Below are 14,339 nucleotides of genomic sequence, written 5' to 3' on the forward strand. Positions count from 1 at the left end.
CATGGCCATCAAACTTCCTCGGCTGTTGGAGGTTTCTATTTAAATAAAAATTCACACTGCAGACTAAAGTCAAATAACTATTTAAACAAAATCAATTGACTTCCCATAAATTTTACTATAGGCCAAACATCCCTAGCTTACGAATCTCTAACAAAGATTATAACACCGTGGAATTTCTGCTAGCTTACAGGCCAACTATTCTTAGCAGCAGTCTTTGACTACCCCTCCCTGAAACACTGATTCTCACAGCATCTCAGCACTGTGACCTCTGGCCTTCTGGTCTGAGGATTCATAAAGAGATAGGTCACAGGTAGCCACAGCTCACTACAGGGAAGCCACTGCAGAAATCAACATCCACTTGTTGGATGCTATTTACTGAGCTTTCCTCGTGCTATACATGCATTATCTCACGGGATTCTCAGAGCAACCCTACTACTAATGTTCTCATTTTCCAGATGAGGAAACTGAGATTTAGAAGTTAAAAGACTTGCACAGAGGAATAGGTGGAATTCAAACCCAGGTAGTCTAACTCCATAGTTGTCACCCTAAAGGCTCTCACTGCTCAAGAACTCCATAAAGAGACAACGGCAAGTCACTTAATAGAGGGCAGAGTATACGTGTACTACACTAAGTAGGAAAAGGGGGTGTGGTCATTCCTATCTCTTCTTGGCCACACCTGGGCACACCATACAGCTACCACCGCCATTCCGAGTCTGAGTGGCCAAGAGTCGGCAGGTGTCACTCATTTGATAAAAGTGAGCCATTACTTTTTTATCATATTATCATTCACATTTGAAAATCTTTACTTACGAACAGCTATTTTTATGATAACCAAAAGAACAAAAAAAAAGTTTATGAACATATAATTTTTATGTTACAGGTTTTAATGTTTCACTGAATAATACCAAAGCCAGGTAAACTGTCTTTAATGTTTTAAACACAACCTATTCTATCCATTTTATGATAATTACATTTAAAGAGCCATCTCAGCACTATTTATAAATATTTAGTTTTTAAATAGCAGTTATGAAACACATAGGCAATTAGCAACATCAGGTATCATTGGATGACTATACCTAAAGGTTGTATACCCAAGGCTAAACATTAAGACTTTCTAACAGCATTCTTTCCCAACTGTTCACCTAGTTTAAGTACACTTCTCTCAAGGCTCCTGTTGGGTCAGTCTTAAGCACTATTAACCTCACTGTTTTCTGAGCCCTACACCCAGTTCTCCACATTCACTCCTGCTTTGCCTCCACCATTACCTAAATCCACTGAGGCCTTTTAAGTCCTATTTAGCCAAAATGACTGGAATGTAGGGGTGTGAAATCAGTCTTGTCAGTCTACTGCTTACTTTGATATCTTCATCAAACATTCTTTGCTTCTTCCACCTAACCAATAAAAAAGATAAATATGCTGATTTCTGTTACACACAAAAATGACAATATTTATCTTGGGTTCAATGTCTAACCCCCTAACAGTTGGGAGATTAAGAACAAAAAGGCAAAATTAAAAAAATTTTTAAGTAGTACTGTTATATCAGCAAGTATTCTCCTGCTTAGGAAATATACACATTGAAATACTTAAGAGTCTGCGACTCACTGCCCAATGGTTCAAAGGTAACAGTATGAAAGGGAGACAGAGAAAATAAAGCCAATGTGGCAAATGTTAATAATTGGTGTAAGGAAGTTTTTGCACTGATTTGTAATCTTTCTGTAAATTTAAAAATATTTCAAAATTTAAAAATGAGGAAAAAAAATCCACAAATTTAAGCATGCCATATCATTTGGGGCCGCAGCTCAACAGCAATTTGTACCTGGTTTATTTTTCATTACACCGATTAGGAGGAAGAAACAGTTTCTTAAACAACCAGCTTTTAGATAATTCAATAAAGCACTGCAGTCAATGTTACTTAATTATTAACCCTATGCTAGTCTACACAAGGTAATGAACCATGTTATCTGTTGGTTAAAATTACTCTTTCGCTTAAATATATGCTGTTTCTTCTAATTTAGAGTACAAATCAAAAAAAGAAAAAAAAAAGGCAGTGCTGTAGGAAAGGACTCTCAATATCCCAGCCAGTAGGAATTGAGCGTTTTATTGGGTAATCACAAGGCAGCTTCCCACCTGGTAATAGCTGGCTTTCGCCTCAATCATCAGCTGCTGGGTGGAGATCAACTTTTTCCTGCGTTTACACTCTTCCTTGAGTAACTTGATCTCGCCGGCCTGCTTGGTGAGGAGCTTCTTGCTCTGCTCGCACTCGGCCAGGCTCAGGCGCAGCCGCTCCTCCAGGTTGTGCAGCTGCGAGGTGAGGAACTCCTGCGAGTGCAGCAGGTACTCGATGGTGAGCTGCGCCAGGCGGATGAGCTTCAGCAGCACCGGGTCCACCCCCGACTGGCAGTGCGGGCACTTCTCGTCCTCCAGCTTGCAGAAGGTGATGTTCATGATGTTCTCCTGCAGCGTGAGCACGTCCACGGCGCCTGCCACCTTGTCCACGTCGATGGCGCTCAGCCGCCGCCAGTCCACGTTCTCCAGCCGCGGGCGGAACTGGAAGAAGGGCAGGGGGCCCGAAGCCGCGCTGGGGGGGCCGCAGGCCATGGCGGCCCCGCCCGCCACGGCGGCTTCGGAGGCGGGTCTCTCCAGGCTGTTGGCGAGCGGGTAGTACACGTGCTTCTGAAAGGGCTGCGGGAAGGAGAGAGAATGGGGGAGGCGGAAGGGGCTGGGAGTTCCGTGGAGTCCCCGCCGCCCCAGCCCGGCATCGGCAGGCGGGCATCCCCGGCTTGCCGCCTCTTACCATGCTTGGAAGCAAATCCGCCGCCTCTGCCGGCTTCGGAGGGGGGGGCAGTCCCGTCTACCCGGCCCGGGCCGCCGCCGCCCCACCCCTCGGAGCGGGGAGAAGGCCGGGTCCCGGCGGCGGCGGCGGCCTAAGGCCGTTGTTATGGCAGCGCCACGGGCGTGGACCTGGAGCAAAGTGCGAGCCGGCCAGCGCGCGGTCAGCGTGCGCCCAGGGCCCTGCGGGGCCAAAGAAGAACTCGTCGTGAGCCAGCCGAGAACACACCGGTTCACCTCGAGAGGGCACACTTCCTGAGCGCCGGCTCGCGGGGCACCACCTTGCAAGTCTCTAAGGCGCGGGGAGCCACATCCTAGCTGCCAGCCTCTGATCCTCGCCTTAGGTTTTTGAGATTAGAAAGAACCATCCATCCTCCTCTTTCACGCACAACTCAGAAAACGTGAAGCAACAAATCTATGTAAAATTAAATGGGATGGAGGGGGGCCTAGTTGCAAAAGGGCACGAAGACACTTTGGGGTATAATAAAAAAAATGTTCTCTATTTTGATTGTCTTGTTGATTACCCGGGCATATACATTTTTCCAAACTCACTGAATGGTACACTGAAAATTAACGGTGCATTTTGTACATTATACTTCAATAAAGTTGTTTTAAAAATTAAATTTGTAGTGTAGTTAATTATATTTGATGGAAGGCCTCCTAAATTTCTTACATCCAAGATACTTTTTAAAATGGAGTCTTTCTTCCTCTCTGGGTTGGCCACCTAGATATAACATTCGGATAGAATTTCAAACCAAAGAACTTCCCCAAATACGTAATACCTTACTTGTCTTTCCAAAAGGATACTTTTTTTCAAAATGTGAAGATAAAGACAATTATATGGAGGGGGAACTTTACAGGGCCCCGGTATTTACCTTACAAACTTGTGTGGCAGCTGCATTCTGTTTTCTGGAGAGGCTGAACTATTTCTAGCAGCAACTCGTAGACCTCAGGCCTCTCATTCTCGAGGTCTTCTGGGAGCTGCCTGTGGTTACCACAGAGATGTATGAACTGAGGAAAAGCCAGCCATTCCTCAGTCCACCCGGGAGTCCCTGCTTGGACCAACCATCAGGAAAATTTTTGTCTCTCCTAACAGCCAAAGAACAGAAGAAACGAAAATACAGTTCAGAGTAACTGGAAGCAAACTTGTAATGTCAAACATTTCTAGCCCTTTCTAGACACTGAGAACTAGAAATAAGCCCACAGGAAAGCATCCAGAAACTAAGCACACACTTCATTAGACTTCATAGAAGCCGTGCATCCAAGTAATTTTGAACGGGATTTTGAAAGAAAAAGAGCTATTATCGATTAACTACAGCCAGCATGACAGTCTTAAAGATCTAGCTTCAAAGTCTGATTCTTCCATTTACTTACTGCCTGACCTACAAGTTACGGCAGCCCTAGGCTTCAGTTTCCCAGTCTGTTAAATAGACGTCAGGATACAGACCTGGCAGGTCTATGTACCCTGGACTCCATCCACTGGGCTGCAGGATCAGCGGGAACAAGGGCCGTGGTCTCTCTTGCTCACCGTTATATCCCCAGCACCTGGCATAGATCACGCACAGAGAGGCGCGTTAAGAATTTGCCAAAAGGACAAGTGGATAAAGAATGATCCGAATGAGGGGCTTCCCCCGTGGCTCAGTAGTTAAGAATCCACCTGCCAATTCAGGGGACACGGGTTCGAGCCCTGGTCCGGGAAGATCCCACGTGCCCGGGCGCCACAACTACTGCGCCTGTGCTCTAGAGCCCGTGAGCCACAATTACTGGGCCTGCATGCTGCAACTACTGAAGCCTGAGTGCCTAGAGCCCGTGCTCTGCAGCAAGAGAAGCCACCGCAATGAGAAGCCCTCGCACCACAAGGAAGACTAGCCCCTTTGGGCCGCAACTAGAGAAAGCCCAGGGGCAGCAACAAAGACCCAGACAAAAATAAATTAATTAAATAAATTAAAAAAAAAAAAAAAGAACGATCCGAATGAATTAGGCGCTTAGGAAACGTCAGCTCCCGGCCCCTGTCCCTCACATTTCCTGTGCCCCCGGGCTCTGGGTCCAAGCCCTTGAAACTCCGCGCGCTCCCACTGCATTCTGGGGAGGAGGCGCGCGGGGCTCGAGCCGCCCATCTCCGTTCGCCGCCACCACTCCGCCCGGCCGCGAGCGCCGCGCCGCTGGCCCTCGCCCCTACGCGAGTCGCAAGATGGCCGGAACAGGAAAGAAGGGGGCACGCTTTCCCCTTCCCTCTGAAGGGCCCCCAGCCGGGCGCAGCGCCTCCCGCCCCGGGCGCACCATGGGGACGACCGCCGAACCCACAAAGACAAAGGCCGGGGAACGCAGGCTCCAGTGGGGTCCCGGCGCCGCCCCTTAGAAGGCAAGCAAACGGGGGAGTGGGGGGCTGCGGCAGCCAGGCCAGCGGGGTCTGCAGCGCCTCGGCTCGCAGCGGGAAAAGAGGAAGGAGGGCCCGGCTTCGCGGGCACCCAGAGGCCCCGGCCTCCCCTGGGCGCCTGGGGCTTTCCTGACCTCGACTCACCCCAGCTGCGCGCTTCTGGGCGGGCGCCGGGCGCTACAGGCGGACAGGGGCGAAGCTGCGGACGCAGGCTTTAGGGGCGCTGCTAGCGCGGGCGGGCCCGTGGAGGCCGAGGAGCAGCCGGGAGGGACGCGGCGGGCCAGCTCCTTCTTCCAGGACGCAGAGTGAGGCCTGTCTGTCCTGGGCAAGTTGTGGCGAGGCTAACCGCCTGGCGCCTCTCTAGGCCCTCCCAGATTCCCGGCCACGGGCGCCTCGGGATCCCCCACCCCCCTCCCGCCCCCTCCCATCTGCGATCTCCCTCCGGCCTCTTCTCTCTGCCTCCCGGCTCCTCCGGCAGCTGGGCGGGACTGTGCGCGTCTAGACCGCCGCGCGAAAATGCGCTCCGCCAATCCCGCTGTTGGTGCAGACACGTGGTGCCTGGGCGCGCTCTGTTGCTGGCGTGGGATGCTAGCCCCAGGAAGACTTTTCAAAGAGAAACCAGATTTACGCCTACCCTGCGGTTAGCCTAACGCCCAGCTAGCTAATTTCCCATAGAGGCAGGGGCTTTTTGTGAATTCCTTCTAAGAAGAGATGCATTTTAATCACAGAAGTCTGCAGATGCAAGAGACCTTATAGGGCTATCTCATGCAGCCTTGCACTTGAGTGACGGGGAAAACAGGATTAAAGACCATTTGCCGAAGCACACAAGGATTTAAATCCATCTAGATTGCGTGTCTCTTTTGGTTATGCCCATTTTAGGACGAAAGGCGTGGATCTCTGTTGGCAGAAAGTTTGTTGCTGGGGGAGAGGGGACGTCCGGGGTCAAGAGTAAGGTAACTGTTTTTTAACCTAAAACTCGAACACACGGTCTAACAATGGGGCAAAATTCCATATAATGCGTAATCCAGAAAGTATGCACATATTTTAACAACCATGAGGTTGACCCAGATTGAGAAATTTGAGTGCATCTTTTGCAAAATCTTACTGTCTGTTGTAGCAAAATAGTTCTTCACTTAGAAAGGAGTAACTTCATAATTTTTGTTGGATGACAACGTGTTACTGTAAAATGCCTTTACTTGTGTTTCTCTTTGACTGAATTAACTTTATCGGCTACTTTATTTAGCACAAGGCATCAAAAATAGTAATAGCTCAAAAAGTATTTATGTTGAATTCCTTTCTTGTTTTAGTTTTTAATTAAAATCATAAGACCTAGGACAACCTTAACAGGTTTTTAAAAATGTGTCCAATTTCAATTTAATGCTTAAATTGGAAAGATCCAGGATCCCATAAAAATGCTCTAAAGTAGTATGGGTAAAGATTTCTAGATAGAAATTTCAGGCAGTGTGAGGGAGATGTGGCCACTGCTTTGCAAAATCTATATACTCTGTAGCCCTTTGTGGTGTGTGTGTGCGTGCCTTAGAGGATAATTGCTTAATTAACATTATTTGATAATACACCATTTGTGTTACCAGTATGCCACATATGCAGAATTGGAAGAAATAAGATGAACCAGTTGACCTTGGCATTGGCATAGCAGCAATCATACATTCTTTTTTTTTTTAATTTTATTTATTTATTTTTGGCTGTGTTGGGTCTTCATTGCGGCGCACGGGCTTTCTCTAGTTGCGGTGAGCGGGGGCTACTCTGTTGCAGTGTGTGGGCTTCTCATTGTCGAGGCTTCTCTTGTTGTGGAGCACGGGCTCTAGGCACTCGGGCTTCAGTAGCTGTGGCATGTGGGCTCAGTAGTTGTGGCTTGCGGGCTCTAGAGCTCAGGCTCCGTAGTTGTGGAGCACAAGCTTAGTTGCTCCGCGGCATGTGGGATCTTCCCGGACCAGGGCTCGAACCTGTGTCCCTTTCATTGGTAGGCTGATTCTTAACCACTGGGCCACCAGGGAAGCCCAATCATACATTCTTGATCCTTTCAAACCTCTTATACCAGTTATCACAGCTGAGCAGGGTGTTGCTGTGGTAATTAAATAATTAAAAAATTTAAAGTTATTTAGGTATCTGTCTCCTGCATCAGGCTATGAGAACCTGATGTGTTCTAGCACACTGAGCACATAGTAAGTGCTCAAATAAGTATGTGGTTTTGAAGACAGAAATGATCCTAAAAAAGGAAAATAGAAATATTGGTTACTATTGATCATTTTGTATAGTTAGTAAATTAAAGTGTTATATCTGAATTTATTTCACATTTTTGTTTTCATTTCTCCTGTTTGAAAACAGCAAGTGTGACAAAATGAAAATTACACTGAAGCAGGCAGTTGGGGATGGTGGCTAGCATGGTATCTATTTATTATTAAACATTACCAGGTCTTATAGGAGTAAAACAAAGATTAGATATTCAAAGTGGACTTTGAATCAAAGTAATTAAAAGGTATCAAATCAGACAATACATGTTGTTTCTGCCCTTCGTTTTTGATCACCTGGCTAATGTCTTTTAGTTATAATTATAATATCATATATAGTATACAGAAAAGTGTGTAAGATATATATGTACAGTTTAAAGAATAATCAAGTGAACGTTTGTATACCCACCCCCCAGTTTAAACCATTCCTAGCATTTTGGAAACTCCTCTTTGTACCTAGCCAATCATATCCCTTTCCATCCTCCTACATAACAGTTGTCCTAACTTTTGGGTTAAATCATTCCCTTTTTTGTACAGTTTACACATTATATTGTTTACATATTATATAGACAGTATATTATTTACTTTTGAAAAATTGAGTAGCAAGCACAACTTGTGTAAAGATGAGTCAGATGAGTGTCGGGGTCCACACTACCTTTTAAGGCAAGAGGGCTTCCACCCTGGCCTGGCCCTTTAGAAAAGCCCAAGAAGCTAATGGACCTGGTCCTCCCATAGCCTGTGTTCTCCCATGCTAGACCATACTTCGTAGAACCTTGGAACTTCCCGCACAAACCGTCCACGCCAACTTTCAGAGCCTGTATGGGCTGCTTCTCCAAGTCTGTCTTCTCAAAGACGGACCGTATTGCTTATGGTTAGCCACATGGGGTGGCCGCAGTCAGCAGACTATTTAGAAGTACTAAATAGCGCAGGTATATGGATTGGCAAATATAACCCTTAGGCACACAAGGCCTCTCTCTGGTCGGGATGGTGCCAGGATACAAAAGAGAAGAGTTGCTGCCTGGGAGCTTGGCTGAGTGCAAGAATTCTAAATTCAAACCTGGCTTCTCAGCCTCAGCTTCCTTTGAGTAACTTAAAATAGGATGCTGCTGGCAGGCGGTTGTCAATGTATATTGCAAACTCTAGGGCAACCATTAAAAAATTAAAAAGAGGAGTATGATTAATATGTTAAGAGAGGAGATAAATGGAATGTTATAAACTGCTCCATTAAAACCAGAAAAGGCAGGAAAAGAGGGTGAAAAGAAAAGAAAAGAAAGAAAGGAAGGAAGAAAGAATGAATAGAAAACAGTTACAAACATGGAAGCCATTAGCCCAATTATGTCAATAATCATTTTAGATGTGAATGGTCTAAATAAACCAATTAAAAGATTGTCAGAGTGGATTAAAAAAAATTAGACCCAACAGTATGTTACGTATAAGAAACTCACTTCAAATATAAAGACTTAGATGGTTTAAAAGGGATAGAAAAAGATACATCACTAATCAAAGGAAATCTGGAGCAGCTGTATTAGTTTCAGACAAAGCAGACCTCAGAACAAGGAAAATGATTAGGAACTAAGAGGAATACTGTATAATGTTGAAGGGGTCAGTGTTCCAAGAAGACGTAATCCTTAACATGTATGTACTCATGGAAAGAGAAATAGACAAATCCACAATTATACTTGGACACTTCAACATCCCTCTTTAACAATTAATAGATCAGTTAGGACAAAATTGACCCAAGTACTCCTATCAATCAACCTGATCTAATTGGCAATTATAGAATACTCCATCCAACAACAGGAGAATATACGTTCTTCTCAAATTTGCATGGAACGTTCAGAAAGATAGACTACATTCTGTGCCATCAAACATATCTTAACAAATGTAAAAGAATAGAAATCATACAACATATGTTCTCAGACCACAGTAAAATTAAACTAGAAATCAGTAGCAGAAAGATAGCTGGAAAATCCCCAAATATTTGGAGATTAACCAACATGCTTCTCTCAAGAGACATTTTAAAATATTTGGAACTAAATAATAATACAACTTATTAAAATTTGTGGGATGCAGTGAAAATGGGGCTTAGAGGGAAATTTGCTCATTAGAAGTGAGTCCCTAAGTTTGACCGACACCCAAGGGGAGGGGAATCAGGTTTGCCTTTTGAAGGCAGGATGCATCAAAGATTTTGAGGAGGTATTTTGAAACTACACCGCAACCAGTACCAGAACCTCCCTTTCTTTGATTGTTCTGTGGTGGCTTAAGTAGAGAAAATGACTTGATGACAGTTTCAATTTACAATTCAATTGAACCATTTATGTGTTGCCTTGAACTGACTAGGGTCCGGAAGATGGGTTCAAAACCAAAAACCAAAACCCAAACCTAACTCTCATGGAAGGTGGCTCAGTCCTGGTGTTTGTAGTAGGATGGGAGGGGCCCTACAAACCAGATGAGAACTTGTGGTTTGATGAAATGCCGCACTTTGAAGCCCCTGATTAATTTATGGGGGAGAGTCAGACTTTTTATCAGAATCTGATTGATATGACCATGGTAGGATTACCAAGCTGGCTCTACCTCTGGTAGTTAACAGCCTCGACATGGGCCCAAGCATGTTGGGCTCCTCCCATGCCCCCTGAGATCTGGGAGTCCATTTCAATGGCAGCTCTTGCACCCAGCGTTCCAAGTCTAGAGAGGGCTTTTTGTAAAGAGCAGTCACTTCCCTTAGGAGATGGATACAGAATTTTAGTTCACTGCGCTTTCAAGCCCTCTTCCTTTAATGTGTCTTCCTGCTCTGCAGAAGCGAGGAAGCTAACAACCGTGCCAACCAGACTTCTTTCCAGCTCATATTCTGGAAGCAATTGGTTTCTGCCAGTTAGACACACTTTAAACAAAAAATAAATTTATTTATTTATTTTTGGCTGTGTTGGGTCTTTGTTGCTGCGCGCGGGCTTTCTCTAGTTCTGGCGAGCAGGGGCTACTCTTCGTTGGGGTGCGCAGGCTTCTCAATGCGGTGGCTTCTCTTTGTTGCGGAGCACGGGCTCTAGGCGTACGGGCTTCAGTAGTTGTGGCACGTGGGCTCAGTAGTTGTGGCTCACGGGCTCTGTAGTTGTGGCTCACGGGCTCTAGAGCGCAGGCTCAGTAGTTGCTCCGCGGTATGTGGGATCTTCCCGGACCAGAGCTCAAACCTGTGTCCCCTGCATTGGCAGGCGGATTCCTAACCACTGCACCACCAGGGAAGTCCAAGACACACTCTTGAATGATTTGAACGACAGAAAAGAGACAGAAGAGATTTTCCTGCTGTAATTTTTGCCGGCAAGCAAGATCATGAGCATCAGAGTGTCAGTGGGTAAAGGCAGCAGGTGAATTCCATGTCTCATCACTTTCAACGTGTCAAGTGGCTGTTGAAACAGCAGTGACTGCACTGCCTTTTTTATCAGAGGATCAAACTCCTGAGCTTCACAGCCCCAGTGGTGCCACTCCCCACCCCACACTGCTCTAGCCCTTTGCATGATTTTGCAAGTATCTGATTGGGTGCAAATACCTTGCAGCTTTAACTACCTAGAGAGGCTTCGACTTCCTACAGTAAAACCATTACTGATACCCTTTTTATTATTAAAATAAACATTTATATCAAAGATGTGGTGAGGAGGTGCTTGGACTAGATGAGCATAAACTATCCAATCCTTTATTCCCTTTTCCTGGAAGGCTTTCAATTCCTTCCTCTACTTGTTAAGGGATTTCTGACTTTGAGAATGTAATGGATTGTGGGACAAAGTTCAGTGAACATTTATGTTGACGTCTTTCCCCCAACTTGTCATACACTGCATACACAACCTCTGGGAAGGGTCCATATCTACCTATACATTCATCCTGATCCAAAATAGGGACCGTGCTCCTTGATCTAGAAACCTCAAAATCTATTCCCACAGGACTTCCCTGGTGGCGCAGTGGTTAAGAATCCGCCTGCAAATGCAGGGGACACGGGTTCGAGCCCTGGTCTAGGAAGATCCCACATGTCGCGGAGCAGCTAAGCCCGTGTGCCACAACTACTGAAGCCTGCGCTCCTAGAGCCCGTGCTCCGCAACAAGAGAAGCCACCGCAGTGAGAAGCCCGCGCACCGCAACAAAGACCCAACACAGACAAAAATAAATAAAATAAATAAATTTATTAAAAAAAATCTATTCCTACACATATTCTCTCAATTTGGGGCAGATATACATTAGCAAATTCCTACAATGTCTAGGTTTCTAACTGTTCCGTACCGATGTTCGGGATTGTCTCACCCATGCTCCCCACCCCCCAGGCCATGCTAGTTGCCATTCTAGTTGCCATAGCAATAGTGTGGCTTGGCTCCTGAGAGGGGACTAATAAGTTCTCACCTACAAAGGTGGGAAAGTTTCCTTGGCCAAAGAAAGCAGAGTGAGGAGTTATTTCAGGCTGGTTTGAGGACTTCAAATCCTCCACCCCAGTTGCTCTCAAACTTTCATCAGAGTCTGCTAGAAGATAGAACACAGACAGCTGTGCCCACTCCTAGAGTTTCTGATTTAGTAGGTCTGGGCTGAAGCTAGAAAATTTGCATCTCTAACAAGTTCCCAGTTGATGCCACTAGTCTGGGAACCCCACTTTGAGACCCCCCGCATTCAGTCTTACATATCCTCTTACATGTTACCCTTTCCATTTGTCAGGATCCACTGTCTTCTGATCAGTTCTCCAACCTTCACAGGAAAAGACTTAGGACAACCGTGAACCCAACTCACAAAATCCGTTTCTGTGTTTGGTTTTGTGTGTCCACAGTCTTACAGCTTTAGATAAAAATTGATTCTTTTCATCAAAGTCACAGAAAGAACTGGAATATTGCCAAGGTGAAGTTTTGAGATTTGATCTTTTTCTCTTGTTTTAAGTTATACATAAGATGAAAAAAGTTCAGTATGCCTAGTTGTCCAGCATTCTTCATCCCTCTAGATTCATCAGTGGCAACCACTACTTAGCCTCAATCTTAGTGGACAAACTGTTCCAGTGAATGTTAATGGGAGTCTCAGATTCTTTTACCTCATATTAGCCAAATAAGTAGTTCCAAACATGCCACATTTTCCCAAGAGCGCTTGTTCTCAGGCACCAATTTCCGTATTAAGTTTCTTCGCTTGTCAGCAACAGAAAATGATTCTGTTAACTGAAAGGGATGGGGTTATTGACAGGATATTGGATCGCTCATAATATCAAAGGAGAAAGTGAACAATCAGCCCTCATGAAAGACAGTGACCAGCTGAGCTCCAGGGTTCTATGTAACTCAGCCATGGGGTAACCCTGGACCAGGGTTCTACGTAACTCGGGGCAATCTCACTGCCACAAAGAAAATTCAGCCCCATCTACCTTGAGCCCTTTGAAATTCTGCTCAAGATTCAAATTCCTGTGAGAGAGAAGGTGATGGACCTACTTAGCTTAGGTCATGTTTCTGATGGGTCCCTCTGGTGGAGGTGGCAGCAAAAGGAGCTGTGATGGAGAAACGCATCAGTGGTACAAAACTGCCAGGAGTGGGGAGTGTCAATTCCCAAAAGGAAGCTATTCCGAGAGGAAGAGTGAAAGATACACGTATCTAGTATGAAGAACATCAACTCTCCCCCCTTTATTACCTACTCTCTGATCCGGCCTTTAGGAAGGGCATCTGATGCTTTCTTCAAAATGTTCTCTCTCCCTAAAGATTCAAGATTTGAAGATACATACAAGGCAGAACAAAAGACAGCACCTTTAGAGCCCTTTGAATAATCTAGATTTCTCTCTCCCAGGGAGGCACTTTGCCCCTCGTCTGTAGTTTCTCCATCTGGATTCTGGAATCTTAGCTTTCTTCATTCAGATTCTAGGATCCTAACCAGCTCCATAAGACAGGACAGTCATTGTTGCTTAGAACAGGATAGAAAACCAAACACTTTCACAGGAATTTCTCTGTCCGTAAAGGGATACATGCCATTGCTCACTTTTACCTCCTCTCTTTTCCTCCTGCCTTCTAATCTTATCTTCACTTGGAACGGTAAGGGGAAGCAGGATTCAAGAACTGCTTCTGATCCTTAGCCCTGATCCCTTTAAAAGACTCTCCCTTTCTCAGGCGTGCACATCAAATCTTTTTTCCAAATGGGCATGGTGGATCTCAGGAACCAATATATGGTCTAGTAATTCCAGAGTGGCTGGCGAGCAGAAAAGGTATCAGCTGGCTTTCACCAGATTATGCTGAAGAAAGAAACAACCCCAAAATATCATATTCATGATAGAAAGGTCTACGGTTTATGTTTCATGTGAGTTGTATGTTTGTTGTGGTTTTGCTCCGTGTGGCCTCCTTACAGGACCCACATCCCTAGCTGGGACGTGCTTTTCTTTTGCCAGAATAGCCAAGTCATACATTGGCTCTTGAAATCTCTGCCGGGAAGCACATCACTTTTACTCACTTTCAATTAGCCGAAGCAAATCACATTATAAAACCCAATGAGAATAGGGCAGGGAAGTATACTGTACTCAAAGAAGGTCACAAAGTCACAGGGCTACAGACAGGAAGGTAAATCCTTTTATAGGAAAGCAAATAATGGGAACAATAATCCAATTTACTGTAGAACTATAAGGTTAACCAGGGATGGGAAGAGCTACTTGGGACCTACAAAGAAGGATAAAATTTTAAATTTTGCATAGGAGTGGCTTGATACGGCAACTCATCCATCATAGCACTAAGGCAAAGAGAAGGGACACAGTTGTTTGATGGATAACTTCTATCATCCAGACCAATCTATGGCTATACTTTAATTATGCAAGAATGAGATTGCGCAACATTTTTCAGCATGTCTAGGTTGATGTATTTTCTGTCTTTTAGGGGGAAATGTTTGCTTTTCTTCCTAGCTTTC

At 45.3% G+C, this 14,339-nt stretch overlaps 1 protein-coding gene across 10 annotated transcripts in view; it reads right to left on the minus strand.

The window, feature by feature from the left end:
• Nucleotides 1–5,581, minus strand: part of DZIP1 (DAZ interacting zinc finger protein 1) — a 54,311-nt gene extending 48,730 nt beyond the window's left edge. For 4 of the 10 annotated variants that reach the window (XM_024755293.1, XM_024755296.1, XM_024755295.1 and 1 more), the window contains exons 1-4: nt 5,351–5,581; nt 3,705–3,918; nt 2,795–3,012; nt 2,128–2,682 (exon numbers count right to left, since the gene is read on the minus strand). In XM_024755293.1, the coding sequence (XP_024611061.1) occupies nt 2,128–2,682; nt 2,795–2,797 (558 nt within the window). In that variant the 5' untranslated portion in view covers nt 2,798–3,012; nt 3,705–3,918; nt 5,351–5,581. Of the gene's footprint in view, nt 1–2,127; nt 2,683–2,794; nt 3,013–3,704; nt 3,919–4,276; nt 4,375–5,350 lie in introns of all 10 variants that reach the window. The other 6 variants (XM_024755294.1, XM_024755292.1, XM_024755288.1 and 3 more) reach the window with 4 other exon arrangements.
• Nucleotides 5,582–14,339: the final 8,758 nt, after the last annotated feature.

The sequence above is a fragment of the Neophocaena asiaeorientalis genome, unplaced genomic scaffold, assembly GCF_003031525.2.
Source record: "Neophocaena asiaeorientalis asiaeorientalis breed wild unplaced genomic scaffold, Neophocaena_asiaeorientalis_V1.1 scaffold141, whole genome shotgun sequence".
Taxonomy (NCBI): Eukaryota; Metazoa; Chordata; class Mammalia; order Artiodactyla; family Phocoenidae; genus Neophocaena; species Neophocaena asiaeorientalis.